This window comes from Mixophyes fleayi, chromosome 10 (assembly GCF_038048845.1).
Source record: "Mixophyes fleayi isolate aMixFle1 chromosome 10, aMixFle1.hap1, whole genome shotgun sequence".
Lineage (NCBI taxonomy): Eukaryota > Metazoa > Chordata > Amphibia > Anura > Limnodynastidae > Mixophyes > Mixophyes fleayi.
In genome coordinates, this window is record NC_134411.1 from 89,900,513 (window position 1) to 89,912,941 (window position 12,429).

Consider the following 12,429-nt stretch of genomic DNA (forward strand, 5'->3'; position numbering starts at 1 on the left):
GGTTGTGTGACTATGTCTGTCTATCAATAGTGAAGACAAATATTGCCAGAGACACTAAAAACCCATCCAAACTCACCCAGGGTTGTAGGTCGGTCTCGTTTTCAGACTTCTTCCTAAGCCTTTTATTTTATTTATTTTCTCTTTCTTCGTTTTATTTTTTTTATTTTATTTTTGTTTATTTTGAATAGTGGATTGATGATGAATGTTGGTAAAATGTTCATTTGATAATGTTTTTATTTATTGTTTTCTACTTCACAATATGAAGGAAAAACAAAATAATGGAGCAAAGGAAAAACAAATTGGCACAATAAGTTTTGACTGCAGATTTGCGGCCACTTTGCTTGTTGCTGTGGGTATTGTAAGGGGTGACCTGGTTCGATATCTGTCTTTTGTGCCTTTCATGGGTGTAGCCGCCCTTATCTGTCCTGTGGGATTTGTAGCAGTCCTTAAGATTGTTAATCCGATTACTTGCTGTTGCAATTCACACTACCGGTACCACAATGCGCTGGTTACACAGTCTCGTATTATGTTTAAGCAAATAGGCTTCTTTCTGTGACAGCCATGAATTACTACATAAAGCACCTACTTATGCCAGATTATGTGTCAAACTTTGCCTGTTTGGAGAAATAGGCCTTTTAAAAAATATCTCTGACCATACCGGAAGAGTAATCGTATTCTATTCAATTTATGGACACTATTCAGGCACGTTATGTTTTATATGAACACTTCTTCTTGAAGTTATTACAATATGACCCATGTGCTTGCTTCTAAAAGCACGTTAATATAGTGTATAATGTTTAACCACCCGGAGAATTTTTCTCTCTTACGATCATTATTGACGTATGCTGTATGGCTGCTCTTACTCGTTGGATATGCAGAGAAAACGTTTTCTGCTGACAATAAGTTATGCACATACGTGTTTATAGACAATAATAAAACAATTATGTGCAAATAAATCGCACTCCTATGCAGTGTAACATATCTATGAAATCAAAGTGTTTAAATATATTAAACACAGTTACATGAATATTAATATTTTTCTAAATTAATAAAGTTAGTAACATTGAAAAGATCACATGGACCGAAGTACTGCTACTGTATTAATGGTAGCATATTATTAATATTTTAACATTTTATCAGGCTTTTCTTAGAACTCTTTACGTCTCTGAGATTGGGAATTATGATTCTGGGTCACGTTTAATGAGAAAAGTCATATATGGCTCTTCAGGTGTTTGTGTGGAACTACAAGTTCCAGCATGGCCTACCAGCTATTGGCTGTCTATTTTCTGGCAAGGCATGCTGGGGCTTGTAGTTTCACAACACCTGGAGAGCCACAGGTTGCCCAGATCTAGTCTACAAGGGATCAATGATTTTCTACCCCAGAGAAATCCCTTCGTTTTAAATTTTGCTGAGCTAATACAGCATTTTAATTATTTTAATTAACGCTATGTCAACTTGGCTTCTGCATTGTATTTGTAAATGATTAAGAACATTGAGATGCTTTGTTTCCGATGATTGCTGATGTAAATGACAAATTCCCTCAAAAATATATCTGCGCATACATTAGCTGTGTAGACTTTAATACGTGTCGCACTTGTGCAAATCAAACCAAAGTGGCTGCAAATCTGCTCCAACAAAATTACTAGTAATCTCCTGTAAGACTGACGATGCAGCATTTTATTAATGCATGACCAAAACACACACACACCACCTATACAGTAATATGATTTTCTTTTTAAATGTGAATGCTTTGGAAAGTCACTGAATATTTTTTTTTTTTTCATTATTCTGTTTCAGCTGCAAAGTTTAGCAATGTGTACAAACGCTGTGTAAAATGGAACTGATAATATAATTCACACTGATCATTTTGCTCACCTTTAACGATCCCCTAAATTCTAAATTGTCCGTTATTTCAATACAGGATTATAGATTTAATTTAGGATCATTTTGGAGCAAAATCAAATCTAAATGTCTCAACGCCATTGTATACGTTTTACCGTACGATACCAAGGACCACGTTTTTGTACATTTATAATCAATACTGAATGTGTGGTCACCTAATCGAAAAGTCTGCACACATCACAAATCCTTTGACTGTTTGCATTGAGGTGTCTAAACCGACAGTTCTATTAAATACTATAGAATGAAACTGATCGGACTGTTATTTTTAATGGTTATGAAACGGTGGAACTGACAGATTGCATAAAGTAATATTTAACTTTCTATAGTCCTACCTTTATTCGGAAAGCAATCGCTGATCTCCAAAAAATAAGTCTTGACGAGTGGTCTCTTACTGGCACCCTGTCTGTGGCACTGCTAGCTTTAATAGTAAAGCAATCAGAGTCTAGTTCTGAATATTGCAAAACATTATGGAGATTACTCTTTAAAGTGTCTGGTTTTGGTGCCGGAACACCAGGAGACGCAACGAATCCTCTTTGTTAGCAATAAGTTGACACTGGGATTTAAAGTCGTCTATCCAGGAAGTCTGTAAGCATCAGTGTTACTGCTCTTAGCTTGAGGTCCTATAAAATATTTTAGGGTCCAAATTGTATCAGTTCCATTTTGCCAATACATGAGTTTGTTTTATACTCTATTTTTATTTTATTTTTTCATAGTTTATTACTGGAATACTAAGCAGCTGTTTCTGATTTATTTTCTCATATTTTTATTCCAGGATTTGCCTCTGAAGCAGGGAGTGTCTGCATTAAAAATGACCTGTAGTTCTCTGCTTCATAGGTTAGAAACTTATTTTAATATTTTGTCGCTACAGACAGTCCCACTTAAAAAAAATAAAAATATATATATTTTTTAAAAAAAAGAATCTGTTTTACTTACTAATTGGCATTGAATGTAGCACGCCTTTTGTAAGTGGGTTAATATATATATATATTTTTCTGATTGGCCAAAAAGAAATATCTAAATTATGCACCAAATGCAGCGATGGTCAAATAATGTAACCCCCCTTAGTTTTTGTTTTTTACAAAATCGACACAGTCAATAAAGTTTTGATATTTTAATTGACATGTGTCCCTATTGGCCAGTAACATTCTCAACGTTTTTAAGGCTTTTTTTTATTTTTTTTAAACCAAATTTCAAGCTTTTTGTGGGAATTAAAGTAATCGAATATATTTTTGAAACATAAATAGAATAAAATGGCCTAATTCCATTGGGACTGCTGGCCAGTGCCGGTGAAAATGTGTGTATTTACTTTTGGATTGTACACTGCAGATGCCTCATCTTCCTCCACTTCCACCATGGGCGGTGCTCGCAGTTCCTTTACCACCACTTCCAGTCCTTCTAATTACTCTACCTCACTCACCGACACCAAAGCTATGCAATCCTCTGCCACGGGGGTAAGTAAGCCAGGGGTAAGTGAACAGCTGTTAGCCAGTAACGCGGGAAGGCAGCAGTCCGTGCCATTGAGATGGACGGTCCTAAACATTTCTCCACCCCCGGAAGACCTGCTGGATAGCAGCCAGATGTCCTGCCAAGATGAAGGGGGTGGACCCGAGTCTGAGCAGAGCTGCAACATGTGGACCGAAGACTCCACGTCCAATTTCAGCAATATGAGCTCCCATTCGTACAACGATAACACAGAGGTCCCACGTAAGTCACGCAAGCGAAACACCAAGCAGAGGCCCGGGGCCAAGAGACGGGACTCCAACATGGACGTTTTTGATGCCGACAGCGCCAAGGCTCCACACTATGTTCTCTCCCAGCTCTCTTCGGACAACAAAGGCAACTGTCAAGCCGGAAATGGGTTAGTATTTGTGTGTCCCTCCTGCCTGTCGGCACACTCTACTGTCTCCCTCTTGCCTATCGGCACACTCTACTGTCTCCCTCTTGCCTATCGGCACAATCTACTGTCTCCCTCTTGCCTATCGGCACAACTCGCACTTCCTACTGCAGCTCTGGAGTAGGAACTGTTGACCTAAATTATTATATTCCATTGTTCTCTCCTTTTTGAGCTTATTTTACCTTAAAATGGGCCCATCATCTACACAGTGGGAACATCAAATTTTGTGTGTGGACCAATATTCATGAGAACGAACCCTATCCATTAATTAGGGACCAGTGACCTCATTGAGACGTAAAGTGCCTGAATATTGGTTAAGTGCACAATATGGCTGCCAAATGGCTACCTCTGATTCCTGGAGAACGGTGAGGATACATTCTCAAAAATATTAGTCTCTCACAAAATGGATGCGTTCACTTTGTGCAGATGATAGGTACAGTTTAATTTAGCTTTTGCTAGCTTTCATTCAATATTTAAGCAGCCTATGGGCTTTCCCACTCTTTATGCTATTGCATTTTAAGAGTTAGTAGCAGGATTACTACTAGTGATGTCTCCATCTGTCTGATAGGATGCTGGCTCAGTCTGTGCTCTTCAGTTCTCTTCAACCAACCGTGACTGTGGTATTATAATGGCCATCATCCCGTCATTGAAGCTGGTTGAAGATGTAGCACAACATCACTTGGAGAGCACTGTTTGACCTGATTTATGTATTATAAGCAAAAATAAAAGGTGTTGGAATGTGCCAGTTTTCTTACTAGGAAAGGTTTCAGACTCCTTGAATGTCAGCACACCCTGAGACATATATTGAAAGCATCAGACAAACTGATGCGTGGCTAATTAAGTAGCGTTAAACTTTGCATTACGCTACTATGGGAACAAGATATGCTTTGAATAACTCACCTTCCCTAGTTATGATTTTTATCCAGATAGTATTGCTTGGTAACAAAGTTTATGGTGATTTGGCCATTAGGGGGCTCTGTGTTGACATATTAAATAACATGATAGCACATACTAGTATTAATGAACACACATTTGCATAGAGGAATAACCTGTGATCCTCTTATGTACCGAGCATTTGTAGGAAAATAATCCCTGCTTACAAATATTTTATTATTATATAATATATATTTCTCTGCATTTTTAAGAGGATCATCCTGAAGAGCAGTATTTTAAGTGTAGCCATCATTTCCAGATTGTGGCGATCACTTACAATGCGCACGTGTTGCGCGGTGCAGACCCGCCAGTGTGTCTAGATGGTCAATATGGCGGTACAAACTGTCCCCAGAACGGCCAACTGTGTCAGCTGGAGTGAATAATGTCAGTAATGTCGCCCCGCAAAATGACATCTAGTATTTGTACTACTCCACAAAGTAGATGCCGTCCCGTAAGATCCTCCACAAAGTCACAGTCCACTATATGAAATGATTGATACGTTGCTTACGAGATCTTGAGAGAATAAACTTGGCCGTATTGATTAAAGGAGACGTCTTGTTTCTGATTTGTACCAGACTTCTCTTTGAGTCACTTGCACGAACACCTTACATCTACTGTAAGCTTGTGCATTGGTAAACGGTGCCACAAGGCCGTGGATTACTCCTAATGATCCAGAGCACCAGTAATTGTTTAAAATAAGAGCTCTCTCTGCCCTGAAATTAGTTTGCGAGACCTAGGTTTTTTTACTTTTAATTTTTATTGAATTTTTCTTTTGCAAACTTTGTAGATATATTTGTATTAAGCTTCAAGATTAGCTGTCTACAGCCAGCGGAGGAAGTAATTTTGCGACCTGAAGCATATTCATGAGACGCAGCCTATTAATTCACTAGCAGCCACCAATATTGCATTCATGATGTCACTACTTCCCAGGGAATTGATTGGCTGTATTTTATGAATAATGTAACTCTGCCCTCTGTACTGTGATAATAAGTCTGCAGGTTATCTGGGTTGTGGAGTAGTTTTGTCCTCACGCTTTCCTGTTGCATTTGTCGTTCTGTCCAGACAAGGAGCTTATTGTACCATGTTTCATTCAGAGCATCAGGGACTCAGAAGGGCGGGAAGAAGTGCCCATTGCTGTGTGAGCAGTTCCCATCTGAGAGTGAGGGGAAGGAGCTGAAGATAGTGGTGCAGCCGGAGACGCAGCATCGCGCCAGATACCTGACCGAGGGCAGCCGCGGCTCTGTGAAGGATCGGACTCAGCAGGGATTCCCTACGGTAAAGGTAGGTGTGTTTATCACACAGCGAGAGAGAGTAGTACGGAGACTTAGTACCGTGTCCTCCGTACGTGACTTCAGAGTTTATTGTTGTTTGTTTGTATATTACACAGTACACAAAATATGTAATCACTCACATCCGTCCCTGCCCCATTGGCACTTACAGTCTGAATTAACTACTACGTACACATGCGCATACATATACTAGGGCAGCATGGTGGCTCAGTGGTTAGCACTTCTGCCTTACATCACTGGGGTCATGAGTTCAATTCCCGACCATGGCCTTATCTGTGTGTCTCTGTGTGTCTCTGTGTGTCTCTGTGTGTCTCTGTGGGAATTTAGACTGTAAGCTCCAATGGGACAGGGACTGATGTGAGTGAGTTCTCTGTACAGCGCTGCAGAATTAGTGGAAACACAATGTAACCCCCTTTGTTGAGTGATAGTGTTCGAAGGTTTTTGCTTTTTAATACCATACAAGCAGTGTAAGTTTGTTTTTGTTTTTTTATTTCCTGGTGTTTTTTTTTTATTAGTATTATTTATTATTATTTTTTATCATTTATTTGTAACAGCAGAAAGCAGTTAAATTCCAGTCATAACAAATAAGGTGTACAAAATATGTATAAAAAAATAAATAAAAATATACAATTTCTAAGAGTCAAATATACATAGTTAGGGCACAAATATATATCAGATCTTAGGGCCAGCCTGCTGAGGTTAAAGTAAAGATCTGAATTTTTTTTTTTCATTCTAAATGTTAGGTCGACTACTGGTTGGCAATTTTTTGGATATGTATCTACGTGAATGTGTTGGACATTTTTAGTCTTTGGAGTGGTGGCAGCAAAAGGACTAACCCTGTGGAGTTAACAACTATTCATGAAAATGCAGAATTAACCACGTACTGTAGGCTGCCTTATGGATAAATAAAAGGCATATACGTGATAGTGGAGCCAGTGTGAATATTTCTTAGCTGTATACATGAGATTGTCTGTACATGAACGCAGAGATTAGTTTCTCCATGAGATGTTCCAGCATAATGTATCCTCATTAGGAAGGGACATTTATGTCACACTCTCTTGCTCTCTTCCAGCTGGAGGGTCACAATGAGCCCGTGGTGCTCCAAGTGTTTGTAGGCAATGATTCCGGCCGAGTGAAGCCGCACGGATTCTACCAGTCCTGCAGGGTGACCGGGAGGAACACGACTCCCTGCAAGGAGGTGGACATAGAGGCCACCACAGTCATCGAGGTCATGCTGGACCCGAGCAGCATGATGACTCTGGCGTAAGTAAATGATCTACCAGCAGCACACGCCCCCAGGAGCCAGCGTGTGACGGGAGGATGTCATTGTGCTATAGTGCACGCTGCATACATTGGCTTTTATGGGACGTTTTTATCTGAAATGCAGAAATACCAGATTTTATCACCGCTGGTCCGTGCCAAGAATGTGGACTTTCCTGAAACCCTGCATAGAAGCGAAAACCTTATAGTCACCCTGACTATTTTTTTTATTATTATTATTTTACTGTGGTCATATGTCTATAATCTGTTCTAAAATCTGCTTTTGAATGATGTAAGTGACAGACTTCGGAGGCATTTTCCTGACTAAACCTATTTATGTGAAACACATCATTCAAAAGTTGTTACAGGTGAAGATTTGCTCCTCTCGCACCTCCTTAGCGTACAGGCAGCCATCTTGTAGGCTGAACCAATGTTTATGTCAATGCAGCCTATCAGCTCGCCGGGAACCAGTGACGTCACTGAGACGTTTTGCGTCTCCATCGATCCTCGGTGATGTCACCGGTTCCTAGTGAATTAATAGGCTGCAGTGTCCTGATTATGGGCTCAAGACGATTACCTTCACCGTTCCCAGGTGATTGATACGATTTAAATTAAGATTAATTGTTCGTATTGAGAATTTGGCGATGTATCGAAGAGAAATAACGTAGAAGATGATCATTGGAGACAAAAATGGGAAACCAGCGATGGTCTATTAAGTTATATTTTCCTTCTCTTATTAAGTTGGTTTTCCCTTCTCTTTTTCAGACAATATGGTGTTTATGTTAGTTAAGTGATCACTGGGAAGTCTCAGTTGTTGTTGGAAAGTATTGCGCTAATGCCCTCACATTTCCCTTGTTAACCCTTTGCTTTCAATGGGCATGTTACCGCAGGGTGGATTGCGTCGGAATTCTGAAGCTGCGGAACGCGGATGTTGAAGCTCGGATCGGGATCGCTGGCTCCAAGAAAAAGAGCACACGTGCCAGGCTTGTGTTTCGAGTAAACATCACCCGGAAGGACGGCTCGGTTTTAACACTACAAACCCCCTCATCTCCAATCATCTGTAGTGAGTATCCTTCCTGCTCTCTGTTCCACCCCTGGGATAGTTTAGCTGCCCTATTCCAAATAATACGTAGACCCCTTTTGAAGGGTAATAATTCTCATGTAGCCTATCCGTTCACTGGTAATTAGTGGTATCACGGTTCAGTTCTGACGAATACCTGCAATGATTGGTTTGCAGTTCAAGATAAATCCTGAGGTGAGAGCTTTCCTCTTTCTTCACTATGAAGCGGACAGGTAAACCTTTCCATTGCCTCCGGCCTCTTGTGACCATATGAGGAAAACGTGGAATAGATTTGTGGGGAAAGAAAAAATTAACTATATTTTAATTGTGTGCCCGGACGTGGCAGTGTTTAAGAGAAAGCATTTCAACAGTAAGCTATGTAAAGGGCGATTGTTTTTGTAGATAATAAATTGTCAAAGAAGGATTAACGGATTGTTACTGTATGTAGATTAGGAAGTTTTTTTGGGTTTTTTTTTAGAGGGGGGATTCATGTGATTGGTATAACAAGCCCTCTTTTCCAGTGAATGCCCAAGTGAGGGCCTCATCAATGCTATTGGTTGCATTGTCAAGTGTAACACTGCATTTGCTTTATTTTAGCGGTGAGATCAGAACACTGTTTGACATAACCTGATGCTACAGAGATAATGCTCCTTTATTTTGTATAAATACTGCCCCTCCTGCAGCTTTTTTTTATAGGGTTGTTATGAATGTTGGTTAATGATTTGCATTCTGCATTGCTAAAATCATGTGAGAATTTGAATTTCTTTTCATCTTGTTATTTTGTCCAAGTGCTAACCACAGCGTTCTCAAAAGGAGCCAGAGTGCTGCCTTAGAATGGGAGGATCAGACAGGCTTTTGGGTTTTATCTCAATTGGGAGCCCAGAATAGCGAGGGCTCGGTATGTGGCAGCTGACGGTCCCACTGTATTCCCAGAATACCGGCGCTTTCAGTCTGAGCTATCGCATCAATCTATTAGTGTCTGTTTACATGGTAAAGAAATATTTCTGATGTGCTGATACAAAGCCCAGTCATTGTTATGCAGAATATGTTCCTCTGATGACCGGATAGATTCGTGTTTGCATTGTCTGTTTGAAAGCAATGTTGCGACACCATTGGCTGTAAAAGTATATATAAAATAGTATGATAGAGGCAATGACACGGCTAGTATACAGATGATGCAGATGAAGATAAGTAGTAACGGTACATAATCAAGTCACAAAACGGGACTGAATCCACCCGATGTGGATGTGACCTTGAATCATTAATAACAAGGGGACTGTTTCCTATACAGGGTCCTCTTAGCACTAGAGACAAGCTTACCTAATAACATGCAGGAGAATAGGAACGTGTGTTGCTACAGAACCGTTCAGAGCTGTCCTACTAACCTGGCGTGTACATTTCATTTAAATGCAAATTTTTCTGGTTGTCAGGAGGCAAAATATTTTTGCTTGGGATACGGTCCAGGCTGGGTAACCCAAAGATCATTTGTAACAATGATCCAGCCATCTAATATAGAGCTCAAGTATCAACTTTACAAGTATGCGCAAACTTTACACTGACCCACGACAACCAATCAGCAGTTGGCTATCTGGCTAGTGCAGACCAAGCTTCTATAATTTAGTACAAGTTTTGCATCAAAGGTGATGTTGGTAGACGTGCCCTAATGGGTTTTGTTGGGCTCTGTCCTAAGGTAATGACAGTATTATCTAAGCTTTGTGCACACTTTCTCCCCAATGACTAGTCACCATGTTTCTATAATGGTGTGAGCTGCTGAGTATGTGCTGATAATATGAATATATTACAATGTATGGTAAGCACTTTGCCTCATTCTGTACGTGGGACCAGACGAGAATATCCGGCATATGTTGTCTGGGCCACGTGGATGGCAGTGATTGACTTTTTTCATTTCTTCGCAAGGGCAGGTCCTTATCAAATGAGATATCTTTGTGCCCTGTGAATAGATGAAAGCAGGAACAACAATGCATGGTGACGCCGACATAAAAGATAGAGATCAGGATTAAAACCAGCGACTGCTCTGCTAACGTTACCCCCTTCTCTCTCTCTCTCCGCTGCAGCTCAGCCGGCTGGCGTCCCGGAGATACTGAAGAAGAGTCTGCACAGCTGCTCTGTGAAAGGAGAGGAAGAGGTTTTCCTGATAGGCAAAAACTTCCTTAAAGGAGCCAAGGTTGTGTTCCAGGAGACCCTCTCCGGTGCGTAGGATTCAGCCACTGTTCCTTATCATTGGCATATCAAGGCCCAATTCTTGAACTGGAAGGCATACACATCGTGTGCTTATATCTGTAGCTCCCATCTCTTCTTATGCTAATGAATATGACTAAAAAGTGAGCTGGCCTACTTGGCGCCACAATAAAAAGTGAGCTGGCCTACTTGGCGCCACAATAAAAAGTGAGTTGGCCTACTTGGCGCCACAATAAAAAGTGAGCTGGCCTACTTGGCGCCGCAATAAAAAGTGAGCTGGCCTACTTGGCGCCGCAATAAAAAGTGAGCTGGCCTACTTGGCGCCGCAATAAAATATTCAGAATTTTGTGGTCTTTTTGTTTTTTACATTCATTTATTTTCTGAATTAATCCACAAATCCAGTTTAAAAAATAACCTCTTTTTTTTAAGACAATAATGGACCTTTTTTCATCCTTAAATTAAGGTTTTGGTGTTAAATTGTATAGCTGACCCATAAAATACATTTTAAGACTCCTCCTCTTCTACAGAACACCCCTCTTTGTAGAACAGTGAGATTGATAGACTTGCTGTGTACATTATTTGTATCCTGGGGTCAGCTCTTTATGACCTTTTATCAGTCATGTTGTTGAGGCCGCCCAGAGTAAATTGTAAGCTCTTTGGGGCAAGGGAATGGAGTTCAACTATTCAGTTTTATAGAGCTGCATAAAAATTGAGTCTTCTAATTGCACACATTAAATAACAATGGTGCACATAGGACTGTGATTTGGGAGGACAGCCTTTGAAATATAAGAACATGAGAGTAGAGTGTCCACTTGGTCTTTAAGTTGTTGAGTTCTCCGGGTGTGATCCACCCATCAGCAGCAGTATGATAGAAGCTCACTATTTACTATTTCTCTCTATTTAGATGACAGTTCGTGGAAAGCTGAAGCCGACATTGACATGGAATTATTTCACCAGGTAACTACACACTCAGACATTATTTTATTAAATCCCTTCAAGGTGCTGTTATGTGAGGCTGGGTACACGCTACAGAAAATTTCTCACGATGCAATACCGTTTATGAATTTACCAACGACCGAAAGTTGGCCCTAGTCTGTCTGTGTGTGTGTCTATATTAGGGAATTTAGACTGTAAGCTCCAATGGGGCAGGGACTGATGTGAGTGAGTTCTCTGTACAGCGCTGCAGAATCAGTGGCGCTATATAAATTGATGATGATGGTTACATTGCTCCTTTGCATTGGTGGCTGGAAGCAACGTGATGACGAAAGGAGGCCGGACTGACAACAGGGTCTGCGGAGGTGGAATTATCCTTTTAATATGTAATGTATCGTACATCTGCTCTAACAGCTTGTCAGTAACAACGATCTTACTCTCTTCTCTGCTGTAGAACCACCTGATAGTGAAGGTCCCTCCTTACCACGACCAGCTGATCACTTCCCCCGTTTCCGTTGTGATGTTTGTGGTGACCAATGCCGGCCGTTCTCATGAAGTTCAGTCTTTCACCTACACTCCAGAACCATGTGAGTACCTGCCACACGCATGTTCCTGCTGCGCACCTCTCGTGTGTGGCATTGTATGAGCGGAGCATGGCGGCTTATGTGTTAGTGTCTGAAGAACACCGACATGTATTGGATTTACAGAAGCAGATGTGTCTAGTGAGCAATAGCACTGTGTAGCAGAAGGCGTATGCACGGTATACATCTAAGAGACGTGTACAGAAGACCAGGAGACCACTTATTATATCTGGAGAAATATATGTAGTTCTTAGTCTTAATGTACACATATAATAAATATATTGTGCTAAGCATTTACATTTCAAAAGTTGTTGTAGATTGAATTGGTCACACAAACATAATCACTGAACAAGGTAATGTTATGTACACTTACATGGT

At 40.6% G+C, this 12,429-nt stretch overlaps 1 protein-coding gene across 4 annotated transcripts in view; it reads left to right on the plus strand.

Moving 5' to 3' along the window:
• Positions 1-12,429, plus strand: part of NFAT5 (nuclear factor of activated T cells 5) — a 62,350-nt gene that overhangs the window by 32,694 nt on the left and 17,227 nt on the right. For 3 of the 4 annotated variants that reach the window (XM_075189105.1, XM_075189107.1, XM_075189106.1), the window contains exons 3-9: positions 3,229-3,760; positions 5,824-6,010; positions 7,091-7,281; positions 8,169-8,341; positions 10,414-10,548; positions 11,442-11,494; positions 11,925-12,057. In XM_075189105.1, coding sequence (XP_075045206.1) covers positions 3,229-3,760; positions 5,824-6,010; positions 7,091-7,281; positions 8,169-8,341; positions 10,414-10,548; positions 11,442-11,494; positions 11,925-12,057 — 1,404 coding nt within the window. Of the gene's footprint in view, positions 1-2,674; positions 2,737-3,228; positions 3,761-5,823; positions 6,011-7,090; positions 7,282-8,168; positions 8,342-10,413; positions 10,549-11,441; positions 11,495-11,924; positions 12,058-12,429 lie in introns of all 4 variants that reach the window. The other variant, XM_075189108.1, reaches the window with a different exon arrangement.